The sequence below is a fragment of the Lepisosteus platostomus genome, chromosome 3, assembly GCF_059453375.1.
Source record: "Lepisosteus platostomus isolate fLepPlt1 chromosome 3, fLepPlt1.hap1, whole genome shotgun sequence".
Taxonomy (NCBI): Eukaryota; Metazoa; Chordata; class Actinopteri; order Semionotiformes; family Lepisosteidae; genus Lepisosteus; species Lepisosteus platostomus.
Window position 1 is genome coordinate 71,048,966 of NC_142613.1, and position 16,154 is coordinate 71,065,119.

At 36.7% G+C, this 16,154-nt stretch overlaps 1 protein-coding gene across 3 annotated transcripts in view; it reads right to left on the reverse strand.

The window, feature by feature from the left end:
• Positions 1–16,154, reverse strand: part of col12a1b (collagen, type XII, alpha 1b) — a 93,348-nt gene that overhangs the window by 15,825 nt on the left and 61,369 nt on the right. For all 3 annotated transcript variants that reach the window (XM_088626664.1, XM_088626663.1, XM_088626665.1), the window contains exons 42-53: positions 14,943–15,095; positions 14,302–14,376; positions 13,288–13,427; positions 12,999–13,122; positions 12,380–12,523; positions 11,779–11,943; positions 11,516–11,554; positions 10,859–10,997; positions 9,644–9,786; positions 9,161–9,270; positions 842–1,000; positions 461–538 (exon numbers count right to left, since the gene is read on the reverse strand). In XM_088626664.1, the coding sequence (XP_088482790.1) occupies positions 461–538; positions 842–1,000; positions 9,161–9,270; positions 9,644–9,786; positions 10,859–10,997; positions 11,516–11,554; positions 11,779–11,943; positions 12,380–12,523; positions 12,999–13,122; positions 13,288–13,427; positions 14,302–14,376; positions 14,943–15,095 (1,469 nt within the window). The remainder of the gene's footprint in view (positions 1–460; positions 539–841; positions 1,001–9,160; positions 9,271–9,643; positions 9,787–10,858; positions 10,998–11,515; positions 11,555–11,778; positions 11,944–12,379; positions 12,524–12,998; positions 13,123–13,287; positions 13,428–14,301; positions 14,377–14,942; positions 15,096–16,154) is intronic.

Below are 16,154 nucleotides of genomic sequence, written 5' to 3' on the forward strand. Positions count from 1 at the left end.
TGCATCTGCTTATATTTTGTAAAACTAAAAAAGTCAAATAATTAAAGCGCTACGGATAATTGCAAGGGGTCTGCTTCGGGAGTCATTCAATTTCTATTTGATCAGAATTTGACAAAACTAAAAAACTAAAGGAAACAATTTGGAATCATTGCACTGCGTGTAAATCAATGAATAATTCTGCCCTTACAGTAATACAGTATACAGTGAGTTCCACGAGTCTCACGGGAAAGTTCCATGCAAATGAAAAAATAAAAGGCAGAGAATCTAATTTGTGGATATCTGCATAAGAAGGATAGTTCTTCTACACTGACGTTCAAATCTCAATCAGAAACACTGACAGACACTTCACACAGTCACAATAGCTTAGTAATACTTCCACACCAGGCTGTCTGTCAGATGATAACAGAGTGGATAGCTCAATGATTTTCTCTGCAAGGACACACGCCAACGTTAATCTTACCGTTGACGGCAGGTCACAGCATCTGTCTCTGCTCGTCCAGCCTAAGCTGCAAACAATATCGAACATCTGGAGCTGGAACTGCACAACAAAACGAAACCCGATGTTACATATGTCTTTGATATAGCATTTGTACTTAAAAACAAAAACACGAATTCACATGGAGGACCCACAAGGCTTCGGATGATGAATGACCTGCACCAAGTTTACAGGGTCACAACTCACCAGAATTAACATAAATTGAATTGTATAGTCTTAGTTTAATTGTATGCCAACTGGGAAAACATCAACGTTTAAACACAAACTAACAGCTGTAATAAAATACAACTTTTATGCCGAGTTTGAGCCGTTGTTGTATTTTATAGTGATGTGGCCTTTACTCACTGTTGCCGAATCCCCTCGTGTACCCCTGGACTTCACCAATTTGCCAAGAACTTCATAGCCATCCAGCGTGATGTTGTTTGCTTCCTTTATTTCTTTCTCCGCCACTTCCTGGCAGTCCACATGCAATTTAACATTCTTGGGGGAAACAGCAATGTGAAGCTGCAAAGAGAGGATTTTGGATGGAGGATATAAATGTTTTTTCCAGAGCAAAAATATTTCTCATGCATTTATCCTGTCACTCCGCAAATCATTGGCAAATCTAGTCTGGCAGACAGGAACAAGAAATGACTTGATGCTGATGTGCTGTATCCTCCCGGTTTCATTATCTGAAAATGCAATTCTGAAAGCAGATCAAAAAAGAATATCCACATTTTAAAATCATTAACGATGACCTGGGGTAAAGGCTTTACAGATATAAACTGATGTATGTGTAACTTACAACAGAGCAATACTATATTTAATACATTTTCTATCTTCAGTTTCAGTCAGAAATGACAAACTGGAGAATTCAAGCACTAGCTTTTGTACATTGAACTGGTGTAAACTCAAACTAGCTACTCAAACCTGTTTGTGGCCTGTAAGGGGTATGACTGTGGTAAACAATAAATGTGTAAATATTTCCGCAATCCAAGATCCAAGAGATCTTAATACTGTATATTGAACTTTATTGATTCCTGTCCAGAACTGCCATACCACATATTCTAATGAAGTCATTTTGTGGTTTGCCATCAATAATACAATTCTACCCCACTTACCCCTACTAACATGCAGTTTAAGCTACAGTTAGACAGACTTGGAAAGAACTGCGAGATTGTGAGATTTCATTCTTCAATATAACAAGTAATGCACTCATGGAATGAGCCACAGGCTTTGGCAACCACCTCTGGTGGTGTTACATTCAATTTCCTTGGTAACAAAACACAATGTTTGGCTTACATCTGAAGTAAAGGGACAGGTATCCCTAGGGTTTGGCAACATTAGTTGCAAAGACGATAAACATTAATAAGTAATTTACACTTGGCATTTTAGCCTTAGGGAAAATGTAGCCGTGACCCACACACCTACTTTTAAAGCAGAGGGAGTGAAAAATATTCCTGTGCCAGATTTTCCTCTAACTATTGCCATGATCCAAAGTTTCTGTCTTATTTTTTTAAATTATAAATACCATGATAAATATATGAGCCATGAAAGCTAATCTTTGTAAACAACTGGCAATCAAGCCCTCTTCTGCCCTAGCATGAACTGTGACCCCTGCTGTAATTATCTAGGTGGGTTGGTGAAGAAGAGAAAACTTCTAAACTTACTATGGGCCTTACCTCCCATCTGACATTGCACTAGGCGTAGTTTGTGAACTTAACAGGCGAGCAGAGCAACGAGAGGCATGGTTCAGCCAAATGGTATTACTTTGTAATAATTTCATTAGCACAGGCAAAATGTGTCCCGTTAGCTGAAATATTAACTGGCAAACAACATAAGGATAGCTAGCAATAAAAATGTATTAGCTTACAGTAGCTACTGTAAACTCTACCTGGTTAACATCAGCTTGTTTAGCTAGTGCGGAATTTAAATTAATTATGTGTTTGAGGTGACAGTATTGCAGATTTTGGGGCTTAGGGACGTCAAGCCAGTACAACTTTTTTTTTTCTTTCTGCAACTTGTTAAGAAAGTATGATTTGATTTACTTGGAAAATTACAATCTATTGAATCTAATGTGAAAGCAACAATTCATGAATTTCACAAACCATGACTTGATTTACTCCGGAAATTAAAAGCTATTTGAACTTCATGTTAAAGAAGCAATTCTTGATTCTGTGTGCTATACTTATATTAGAAAACTTCATTTATTACATGATCTTTTCTACAGTATAATGCATATGCGAAAATCCAGTTCTTGTATATCACAACATGTCACCAGAGAAATTTTTGCCCTCCCCACTGTTCCAGAACATTAGATGCCAATGGTTTACATTTCCTGAGTTTAAGACTCATGAATGTGTTTCACTAAACATTAGAAGAAATGAGGTGTGAAAACTCCTCTATTAGAAAAACTATTAGAAAATGCATAATAATGCTAAATAAAGCATCAGAGCAAATTGCTTGTTAAAATTGTCTTAATTTCCTAGCAATAATGTTTTCAAAAGCTGTTTAACTAGAGTGCTTCTGGCCAATAATAAGAGACCATGCATATGCAAAATTCAAGACAGGACACACACCTGACAAATTATACAAATAATTGTAACACCTCAATTTCGCTTCCGGATCAATAAAGTCTTATCTATCTATACTTAATGTGGCAAGTACAAAATATTACATGTGTGACTAGTATAGCTCTACAGCGTCCCTGCCAGAATTAGACCACAGCCATGTTCAGCTTTGGTCACCACACTAGAAGAAAGATATTGCTTCTCTAAGGCAGTACAAAGGAGAGTAGCCACACTACCGCAGGGCCTAAAGGAAATACCCAGACAGTCTGTAACTTGAATATTTATAGCGTGGAACATAGGTTATGTGGGGACTTGATTCACCTATTGAAAACACTGACAGACATTGATCAAGTCACCACACTTCTTCAAGATCTGCAACAACGCCATTCAAGATAGAAAACTGGAGACACGTCTTTACAAAAGGGGCATGTGGAACCAATTCCTGAGTCATGTGGTTGAAACTGGCCCTCTGGGATCATTCAATATGCTGATCACAACAAGCAACAAGCCTCCAAGCAAGTAAGATGTGCCACGCTGCATGGCCTCCTGTCAGCTGCATTTCTGTGTTGGCCTCACACTATGGGATCCTATATTTGTTAAGCAAGGAGGAAAATGTGTATACCACATGACTGAGAAAAAAAGCAGATTTTCGGTCAGGGTGCACCTCTATCAGCCTTTGCGAGAGAGAATGGAAAACAATGCTCACATACTGTATTTCAGAGTCCAAGCAAATTAAAGATGAAGACAATATTAGGAAAAATAGATACACAATGTATTAACTGTCACCACCTCTGGGGAAACCACTGACGGACTAATAGGCAGTGCAGCTGGAGGAGTTACTCAGGGGCCAACAGGTTTTGGGATTCGCTTTTTGCAAATGTCTGTATAAGCATTACATTTCCGAGTTCTGATTCATTCAGCAAAACAAGGAGGAACTCTTTCCCGGACGGCAAAAAAGCTGTAAAGCAAAACAAAAATTGCAAGGGGAACACCCAGTACACGCAGAAACCTGGACTAGAAACACATCTTATCATTTTTCTGCCACTGAGGGAAACCCTTAATGTAGGTGAACCTACAGTATTTTGTTTGAAACGTCTCGTCTTACACTTGTTGGTGTTTCACTTACCCATGTGTATACCAAAACACTCTGCATATGGTTTTATTTCTAATTCTGTCTTGTTCTATTCCCTGTTGACACATTTCCATTTCCAGATTTTATCTGCCTCCATTTTATTATTCTTGGCTGGGCCTTGGGGCCAGGCTTTGCTGTGTCTCTAGTTTTGACTGCAGTTAAATCAAAAGGTTGCAAGTTCACCTCCTAAGAATGAATGTCATTAATTTAAGAGTGCACTGAAAGACAACACAGGAGAATAACTGATATCAGACATTAAAAAAATGCTCAAGACCATTTCAAGCTCCATTCAATTTTTCAGTTGGGGAAAAAATAACTGAAAAGACTGTTTAGTGGGAGTATGACTGTGTGCCACTTTCAATTAAAAAGACAAATCTTGACAAAGATTATTAACACTCTTTAACAATTACCTCTGCCTTGTTCTGAATACGTCTTTGTCATGCAAAGCATGTGATTGTCAATAATCGTGGACAAAAGAATAAGATATGCATTTTGTCCTTATCAAAAACAGAGAACTGTGAATATGTTAAATATGTGGAAGCATTTTTGTTCATTTTATTCAAGTCTGTTGCTGGTGTTTTGTGTAAATCAGAACCCCTTGCCTTGATTGCTTTTGTCCAGCAATGTGTGGTGATGCATATTTTAACGACTTTCGGCAGATTATTGATATATAAGATTATTGCAGATTTACAGGAGAAAATAAACACTTTAAACACTTAAATAGATTTTTAATGGTTTGATGCCTATTTATCTATAGAAAATAAGAATTAAATACCAGTGAAAGAAACCTGTATGTCTGCAATTACACTTGTTAAAGGAACAAACTCCACAGTTACCGAAGGAGGTTTAATATAACAGGTTTTCCCATTGCTTCTTAGTTTGTACGAATACTGGCACCAACTACACTGCTAATGGAAAGTATGAGTGGTAAACCAACTCTTGCTGCTTTCACAGAGCATTTAGAGTTCCTAACATGGCAAGGAGTTTCAACTTCATAACTTAAAAACAGTTTTCAGAGTTTAATTTAGCACACAACTGCCTCCACCTAGTCACACATGTATTTGTCCCTTTGAAAGGAAGATGTTGGCTCATGAGCAAAGTGCCCGTTATGTCTCCTTTAAAGGTCCTAAACACTGACAATCCTTTAATCCCCTGAGAATTTATGTAGGACTATTAAATTCATCCTTAAGTTTTTTCCCACATGTTCTGGTACTGCCAAGTCAACAGTATCAAGGTTTTATTTTAACTGTTTAACTATTCCAGGGAAAATAGAAATTGTTATTTTATGGAATAAACAAATAAATACATAAAAGCACCTACACGATATTCCGTCTAACCATATATAAAACAATACAAATCATCAATATGCTAATATTTTTTTTAAAATAAGACTCTGTTCCTTAATATGATTAATGAAAACTGATAACATGGAGCTTACCGACTGGAAAATATGAATTTTGAAATTTGTTTTTAAACCTGCAGCTTCAGTACTGAAACAGGCAACACATTTAAATAAAATGGGATTCAAAGTCTCTTCTTTCGTGTGTTTACATGAATGATATTCTTTTAAACAACATTTTAAAGTAACAATGGTTGTAAATGAAAGACAGCATCATCCCATTAAAAATGAAGCATCCAACAGCCTAAAGATAAACAATGTTGCTGTCATTTAACCTACTGTGAGGGAAAACTTTTGCATATTGAAGGGGTCAATTATGTTACTGCAGCCAAGTACAAATGCCATTCCTGACATTGATATGGAACAAAGCATTTGCACTGAATTCTGGCACTTACAGAGTGTCTGGCAAGGCCCTGCTGAGTATCTTTACTGAACTACAAATGAGTGCACCATGCTGATACACCACATTAACTACTGTGCTATGAGGCAAACCACAAGAACTACCTCCCTCTGAGCAACTACTAGAATTCCCTGTGGTCAACTACTAGAAGCAAAGCAATACAGACCTTAGCCAGAATCTGAGCAGCAAACTTGCAACACAGCCAAATAAAGAAGAAAAAAGCTCAGCTGGCATTCCAAAGGTTTTCTGATGCAATTGTTTAATAGCTATAGCAGTGACCCAACATTTTCCAAGCTAACATGCCAGCTTTTCCAATTTTTTTAATATTCTCATTGAAGCACCTTATTGGTTCCCATGAAAGTTGGGGACATAACTGCCCATGGACTATGTCATTTGTTTTCTTGTTTACAGTCAGTTACCTTTCATGAACTTTTTCACTGCCTTAATAAAAGAGCTGACGGCCTTCTGAAACTTTGTCATTTGATATTGCAATCGATTTTCATACAAGTGCCCTTGTACTCTTATCTTATTATTCTACTGGATTTACCCTAAGCCTTCTCACTCATTTTAGATTTAAGTGAAACAAAACAAAACCTGACTTCCTTAGATATTACATTGCAGGCTGGTCTGACACTCCTACAAGGCCTAAAAGACTTTGGCACTGCAATAAAGTGAGACAGCCCTTCAAAGCAGAAATGTGATTCTTGTCTGGGTTATGATTTAAACAAAAACACTGCTGTGCTTCCTCAGAAAGAGATAAGGAATCACACAGCTGATTCATCATTTTATACACTTCAAAAAGAATGTGATTTAAAGTATTAATTTGTGCAAAACGTGCAGTAGAAGGCAGATACATATGATAATCCAAAAACTGCTTTCTTGTTATGTTGCATAATGTCATTATTTATTCTAAACAAATTATTAGAAGAACAAGGCAGTGTATAATTTAGCTTGTTCTGGTATAACATTATGTCTGGACTGACTGCACACAAGGCCATAGGTCAAGTGAGTCCCATACCCCATAAGTGATGTTATTCAAACAAAACACACACATCTCAGCAAAATATACACAATGGGGCGCATTTTCCTATTTGGCAATGGCATGCTTCAATGAAAGAAAGGATCACATTGTCCCTGAACATCTTCCTGCCACCAGTGAACTTCTTGTATGCCCTGCCTTCTGTAAGTGCCTGCTCAATAAGAGGACCTTAACAGCATCATACATTAATCTGTGGTGGTTTCTGCTGGAATATACAGGCAAATGCAGTTTGTAGGGTCACTAGCCAGATGAGAAATTCATTGCTATTGTGAGTTAAACAACAGTTTTCATTGTAGCCATCCTAAGCAAAAATAATAATACTTTTTTAGTGTGAAATCCAAAAACAGAAAGAAGCCTTTTGATTTAAAATGTATAAAATCTTCACAGCATAACTTCAGCATAATGATTTCTTGTGATCTTTCACCCTTAAATAATGGTTCAGATTAGCACACCATTGGCATTGTTTATGGTTTTGTTCTACTTTAATTCATGTATACGTCTAAAACCAGAATTTATGCTAATGCTATAGTCATAATGAACAACATAAATCCTGCTTCAACTATAAGTGTTGTGGACTTTCATCTTGAGTTTCCAGTTCTATGGAGAAATTCATCTTATGCATGCTATAGAATTTTTTCTTGTTCCCTGAAGATGAAAATCCTATGACAGCTAGGAAAATATGTTTTAAACTCATTGGTGGGTCCATTATACTGGTTTAGGTTGAGAATCACTGTTCCACATTACACTAACCTAGAATATATTTTAGTTCAATGTTGAAGGCAGATGGAAAACAGTGCCAGATGCCAGAGCTGCAATGTGGACCACACTGTTCATTAAAAAAACAGTGAAAAGTACTGAATGTTTATGTGATTTGTTACATAAAATTGAAATCAACTAATTGTACAAAAATCAAACTGAACAAGCTTTTAACCTATCCACCTATCTTTGTCTTTTAGAATTGTTCCTTGAACAATTTTTTAAAGATCTAAATGCTCTTCTGAAGACATTGTCCGCAGAATCCAAAACATTATTCCAAAAATAGAAAACAGCCAAATTCTAAAAGTCCTTTACAGGTTTTCCAAGACTGTCCGGGGTTCAAGATAATACATCTAGTCTTCCGAAAATTGCTGTTCCAAATCCACTATCTCTGATTCTGAAGAATCTCAATCTTACCAGTTTTAAATGTATATTTTATCAATGATGAAAGACCTGATTAACTTGCTTTCTATTTAGTTTTAAGTATTCAATAACTTGAGGTCTGGAACCCAACCCAGAAGATACTAAAGGTCTCCAGGTCCACGTCTACATCTCTAAAAGTATACATATTACAACACAAAACTCTTTTTTCCCCACTGATATCTATCAACTTCTCCAACATCTTTTTTTTTTACTCTTACAACTATTTTGCTCCCATCATGCAACATTTTACACTTTTTGTAATATTAAACTTAATTTATCATGAATTAACCTGTGCTTGTAATCTCATTTTTGGATTTCATCACACAGCCTGGAGAATGTAAGATATTCGTACTACCTTCACAAAACTCAGACGTTACCAAGCATATTTATAGACCTTAACCTTCCATGTATGTCTAAGGGCAAAGACCCCCTACAGCATCCTTGTACTCTACAAGGCACTGCTCAAGAACAGGTTCTGTTGTTGTGTTCATCTGCACTGCCATCTACAAAAAGCTCCTTTTACTTCTTTAAATTAGCTTATCTTTTATTAGGTATTTTATTAAATCCCTTTGAAAATCTATGTATACAGCATAAAATTTTAATTTAAAAGATGTTTTTTCATTGATGCCAAGGAAATTCCTGAAGCGAAATCTCCATCTGGGAAACTCATGTTGACTGTGCCTCTCTTTTCTGCTCATTACTAGGATTGCATATTTTGAACAATGGATTTCATGATCCAACAGACATTAAAATAGTAATTTGCAGTTTAATTACAACGTCAGTCTCTGAATGCTGATACTATATCACTAGGTTCAGAATTTTAATTTGTTAAAATATTACTTCACAGAACTCTTAACTTTGCACACAGTTTAGCAAAGATAATTACTTATTTTTTAGGGAAAGGTTTAAATAAAAGTCCCTAAATCATTTGCGCAGAAACTGCAAATTAAACATCATTTACTGTACCTTGTGGAAGCTTCCATGAAAGATCTTCTTAACTTCATCATTGTCAAATGTCACCTTCTGAATCTCTCCCCTAGTATCCTTGTTGTAGAATGATAGTGTTCTGCTGGAAGCTAAAGGAAAGAAAAAGCATTTTATGTAACTCTTCAACAATACATTAAAGGAGATGTCACGCAAAGCTAATAAACTAGAAAGCCTGGATGGGAAAAGCACAGAAATGAACATTTAACATGCTGCCAAGCAGATAGACAATGTAAACTCTGCAGAAAACAAAAAAATCTCCATTTTAGTGACAGCAGTAGTATTCAAATTTATGTTTCTGTTCTGAGGCCTAAGCTGTTGTGTAATAATCAAAAGATCAATGCAGTACTGAGATCTGGAGCTTATTAAAGCCACTTCATCATGGGAAAGTCAGCAAAACCTCAGTTCAACTACAGCTGCTAGACAGCTACTCCTTTTATCCATCCCAAAAAAAATGTTCCTTACGATCCATCGTGATCCCAACTTCAGGTTTGTTGCTTTTATCTGCAATCTGCCAGATGTCGAAAGCTTCAGAAGGTGAGTCTGGGAGGAGACGCAATGTCAGGATGATGGTGTAAGCATGTGGCAACCCTTCTGGGTGAACCTCTCTGTGAAAAAACAAGACACGTCTGTCAAATCCACTGAAAGCTCCTGATGGGCCAAATGGATTTTTTATTGCAGCATTTATATCCATTTTCAAAGGAATTTCTGCTGTCATTTAATATTTTAACAGGTAACAGCTCGTTAAAGGGAAGGATATTTTTATAAGAAGAAAATACAAGTGTGGTCATACTGTATAGTGAGATATTTTATGAACTGTGGTGAAAACTATGGCAGGTCACATGAATTTAGATGCATTTCGACGCATTACACTCACTTAAAGTAGGTAGGTCAAGAAAGATTTAAACAGGGGTAAATTATGGAAGACTAGACAAAATAGGAAAGGTTTTAAACTCGTCAACCGATGAGGAGATACAGTTACAGATAGTCATATGAAGATAATATCAAATCATTTTACAAGCAGACTCCATCACTTAAAGTACTTGGATTTGTCTTGTGTCTTCTCTCCTTTTAAATCTTATAAGTGCATGTGTTTTAAATGTATCTCATGGTGCAACCAACTGTGTAAATAAAATATGCATTAATTCATGTCATTAACATTCCCATGACTGCTGGTACTAAAATAACCTTAAGGAACATGCACTTATTGGAGATATATTTCTGATTTGCAATAACTGTAAAAAAATGTTTCCTAGTACTCGTAGTCTCATGTATAAACTTAAGGACCATTATGAAAAAATATTCTAAGTGTGGTTTACACTAAGAAGTCATAACACCAGCATTTCTCATACCTAAATATAGCCTGAAAATATTTAAGTAGAGCTAATAAATTGCATCTTGTGCCTCTTAGGTGCCTCTCTAACCTCACTACGGAAGAACAAATTGATTCATATGCAGCAAATGCACTTTAATTAATTTAATGTCACATCAAAATCTGTTTTTGGCTCGCATTGTACAATCTAAAATAATAAACAAGCCAGGACTAAAATCATGATAATGTGAGCACAGGGAATTGAAATTTTCTTGGTTTGAAAAGTCATTAAAAATAATTACTGACGTTAAACAATATTACACCAAACATTAATCTCTGATATTCCAAAATTACTTATTTTTACTTACTTTGTTGGCTGTGTGAGGTGTGCATTTTTGTGGAGTCTGTAGGCTATAAAACTGTTGAAAGATCCTGGCTCCATAGATACTCCTTTTACAGAGGCAAAAGTCTTCTCTGTCAAGTTGAATGCCTCAAGCATTCGGAAACCTATAAAATTTCACATAGTCGAGATAAATAAATGCAGAAACGTATTTATCCCCATTTCATTTATTTCATTATAGTCGAGTCTGTGGCGTGAGCTCCATGGCATCTTTTCCCTGGCTAGTCACATCCCACAGTTCTTTCCTCCAAAAAGGAGTTTTAGCTGACCTGCGGTTGGATGTTTCTTGTACAATCCTGGCTCTTCTCTGCTCTTGAAAACCGTAACCCAAAATCTGCCAACCACAACCTAGAGTTCCGCTAACTCCAGGTCTGGACAATCAAAACTTCGGTAACACAGTGCTCTTCTGTCTCCTGTGGGAAGTTATGTTCTTAACCCTAAACGATAACCATAACCTTTAAACCACTAAACCTTAATCTGGTCTCCAGATCCCTCAACCAACCAACCAAAACTCTATCATAATGACAGTTGTGCAATTATAGCCCCAAACCAAAACTCCCTCATAATGACAGCTACACTGTTACACTTCACACTTGAGATGATTAATAAGAAGTAATAGTCTTACCGGGTGAGGTGTATCCATTGAGATATATCAAAGGACAAGCTGAAAAATCAAGAAACGCATGTTTTGTTTTCAAAATGTAAATAAAGAAACAATTTTAAGCTGGTTATGAAAGTAGTTTTTGTTTTGCAGGTACCTACAACACAAATACGTTTAGATTTAAGAGCTGGCTGTTCTAAATGGCATAGTTTGCACCAAAACTGCGTATGGGTAACATCATATCAAAAGGGCAAAACCTTACTCGAAGTATGAAAAAGAGAGCTTACTTGAGGTTGCCGTCTCACAGATGAAAGTAATAAGATTATCCTGAATCTTCTCAAAGGCGTCAAAGTCATCCACCACGAAGACGTGACGGTCGCTTGGCTTACTACCGATGTTCTGTAACTCTGCATAATCCACATCCGCAACACCAATAACAAAAACACTGTACCCTGTAATGAAAACACACGCATTTCACTCAAATGTGGAAGCAGTATCATTTGTATTTAGCTAATTTTCTACATCTGAACGGCCATTTTGTCCGTACGAACTCTTACGAATATGAAGAATATACAAGTCATCCACAGACACCTATTTTCGAGACTGGAAGCAATTCCTTCAATGAAATCAGTGCCAGTTGGGAACATCTGTGAGATTCTGTTGCACCCTCTGTTTGTGCTAAAAGGATCTATCTCAATGCCAAACAATTACTACTCAACTGAAAACAACCAATTCAAGGAACGCATTCCTATTCTTGGTAAAAGTGAAGGCTATAAAAATAACATCTGAAAAGCTGTTTCACAGCTTTCAAAGACTCTTCTTAATTGTATGCACTGTATCTACTAAATTTTCTCTTTAATATTTCCAGGAAGTACTTTTTCTACTTACCTGCATGCTGTAATGCAGGGGCAGTCTTCTTAACTTCATCTTGTGAGCGGCCATCTGTGACAACGACTAGCACCTTTGGTACATTCTTTCTCATTCCATTCTCTGGAGTTAGAACTTTCTCAGCAATGTATTTCAGAGCTACACCTAAGGAACGAAATGAAAGCAAAAGTCACAGGTTTAAAAATGAAAGAAAATAAAAGCTGTGAATTTTGAAAAGGGAATAGGATGAAGTCAGGAAAAGGTCAATACTTCTAGCTATAATATCCTGTATAGGTGGACACTTTTAATTTCATACTGTTACACTTGCTTTACTTTTCACAAGTCTACCACTGTTTTTGTTTTATCCAAAAAAATGTAGTACAAGTCCGATGATTGAGTGAGGTTTGCACTGTGTGCAAAATAAAAGCAAAAGTGGGACTGAACCAGATTTCAAGCCAAAATGTCTTAATTGATTAAAAATTTTTCAATTTGACTAATTCTGAAACTATTTTTAAGACATTAACCCAAGATCTTCTAAATATTCATCAATGGTAAGAAAACATATGAAGCTTAAATAAGATTTTCCTTTTGATAATATTTTTAGTTACCATGAAAAAGAAGTAATAAGCATGTGTTGTACCTGTTCTGGTATTGCCTCCTCTGTAACGGACAAGCTGAAGGGCTGACAAAACCATTCCCTTGTTATTATAAGTGTTAAGTTTAAATTCAGTCTTTGCATCATCACTGTACTGCACGAAGGAAACCTGTGTAGAGAGGTTAAGCAAAGTGTGAGTTGAGACAATTCCATTGAAAATACCAATCATTAGTATGTCTGGTGCTCTTTAATGCTCTTTTAAGTTGCACCATATTGTTTTATAAGCAGAATAGAAGACAGATTCCCCCCCCCACTCCTGAACAGAGAGACACACCTGCATTCCAGCTGGGCTGATCACATCAAAGGCTCCAATGGTGTTGAAAACAAACTGCAGGACTTTATTGAAGTTGTCATCACCAATACTCCATGATCCATCAATCAAGAACACAAGATCAGCCTTGGCACCTTTGCAAACTAGAGCAGAACAACAACCAAATTCACAAAAAAAGATGGCACAGCTGGCTTGGGCTGAGCAGTTACATTAACAAAGCCATGATAATTACACACAGCACTCCCCAGCCTCTTGAAATTTCACAAGCAAACCCACTCTATGCTCTGCATTTATCAGTTTAATTGATCAGAATTGCTCAGAAACAACATTTGGAGACCAGAAGGTCTAGAAAATAAAAGCATTTTAATAGATTTTGCTCGGAAAAAAGAGAACAAAATGCTTGCTGAATAGCGCACAACATTTTGTTTGTGATCTCCAGTGTATGTTAACATATGCTGCGGCACGTTAACCTATAACACACAAGGAAAATCATTTCTTTTGAGAGAACCCATTATTGCACTTGGCACAGAAATTGTATAAATAATTCTCAGGATTTGTAGAAACACCTTCAAGGCTAACATACATTACATGTAGTCTCCATGGCTAAGTAAATGCAGCTTTCTTAATGTACCGAGACAGGAATTTGTGGGCCTGGTCACCTCATGCAGTCAACTGGATATTGATCTGACCTACTGTACTGTATATCTGACTTGACCACTTCAATTGCAGAGTTTCAAAAGCCTGCGAGTTTTATCTTGGATCATTGATATTTTGTCACACACAGGGTGTTTTCTACCTGGCTGTATGGTCAGAAATTATATTTACCAAATGGTGGTTTTTAAAGTATTCTTGTCGCATGCACTACAGGTACATAGCAAATACTAGAATACAGATTGTTCATGTCACATCATGAACTAATTTAGGACTATTTGCTGATAAGCTGTTGAGAGCCAATGACAAAAGCAGATTTCTAAACTTTGGATCACAAATGTGCCTTTATGGGTTTTGTTTACTCACCTTCCCAAGCTGGGGGGATAGTGGGAGGAGGAGGTGGGGTCGGGGGCAGAGTTGGAGCTTCAGTTGGTTTAACCACTGCGAGAATATAAGAAAAGAAAGTGTGTATATTCAACTGTCTATGGAGAAGCACTTTCTAACTAATTGTTAACCAAAAGTAATTTTGTCTTTTTCCTTCTAATCAATGATTTCTCAAATTCTATACTTAAACACAGAAAAAAGTAGCATCTGAGATTTAAGTCTTATCGAGAATGAAGACCTTTCCTACAGAGAAAATATAAGAAATGTGAGGTTCTGTAACATAGTCTTAAAGTAACATAATTCCTAGGACAGTTTACGTTGGAAATAAATGGTAACCCCTGTCACTTACAATATAAGTAGTGAATTATAAGCTGTACTGTTTGGTGTTTTACACTGGAAAAGTCTAGATTCTTCAGACTTTTATTGGTCTAATTAGTGTTGTAAGTTAATACAGTTCTGGTATAATGTTGTTTATAATGTCAAGGTAAATATATTAAATATATATTACAATAAATATATCACTGTGCAAAGATACATGGCCAGTTCTAACTGCACAGACAGTCTTCTGTTCCCTTGGTTTCTCATGATTTTAGCACCAAGGACACCTGTAGATCAATACTCACAGGTTCGTTCTTTCACGCTAACTCCAGGTCCTTCAAGGTTGGGTGTCTGGGCAAAGACTGTGGCATTGTATAAGGCATCAGGAGAGAGGCCACTGAAACAGTATGTTGTCTCTCCTCCACCTACAGTCACTTCTTGCTGGCCACTGCTAGAGGCTAAAATTAAAAGGAAGAAAAATAAAAGTTAGCAGAAATGGAAAGTCCTAAATTGACGCGCTTCACTGAATTTATCAAAGCCATTTTAATTTAATACACCACATTCAGCTTTTATGATATCAATCTATCTATTTTCAAGTAAGCATGCAGAAATTTATTAACTACCATTACTGTATGGTAAATGATATATTATTAGACAGAACAGTGATAGAGAATGTTGTTACACTACAGTCCAGATAAAACATCAATGCTGCAAACACTTTCTATTTTAAAGTTCTTAACATGACTGAAACATATTCATAGTATTGGTGCAATCAAATCAGGCATCCCTGTAGGAGTGATAAATACCAGATTCCTCTATTATTAAAAGTAACACAAGCGTAAAAACTGCTTGGCAAAGGCTATCAGAACCAGACCACACTAAAGAGATGTCACTGCATGTTCTGATATATACCGATATCCTGCTTGTTCCACTTGCTCGACAGAATTATGATCCAGCTACATAGTTGGAGAAGTTTTTAGTTACTCTTTTCATGCAGGAAGGGGCATTGTTGTATTTAACGCTTGAGGGATAATCTTGATGTTGGAGCTGTTATAAGAAACAGGTCAATCACAGGTCTGAATTTGTGTTTGGCACAAAGCTGGGCTAGACGCCTAACATTGACAACATCAGCCTGCCTTCTTGAACTTGGCTTAAACACTCACTCTACTGCCACCCCAACAATATTATTCCCACACACACATTCCAGTAAATATTTCTACAATTGCCAAGCCAAACACAGAAATGGGATTCAAGAGAAAAACACGACCCTCTTCCAGTATCAAGTTGGACAACCATAATCATCGGCAGAGAAGCCTGGTAATGGTCACTCTGAAAGATGTTCATACTGTAGGTCTGTCATGATGGCCTATTGTCTGAATAGCCATAGCTGTAGCAGACAAGAAGAATGTCTCAGTGTTACTAGTGGATGACCACATCCAGGTCTATTTTTGGTTCTCCTTGGGAGACAGTAGCCCTGATAGAGTTTACTGCTGTCTAGTGAATAAATATTCACTAAT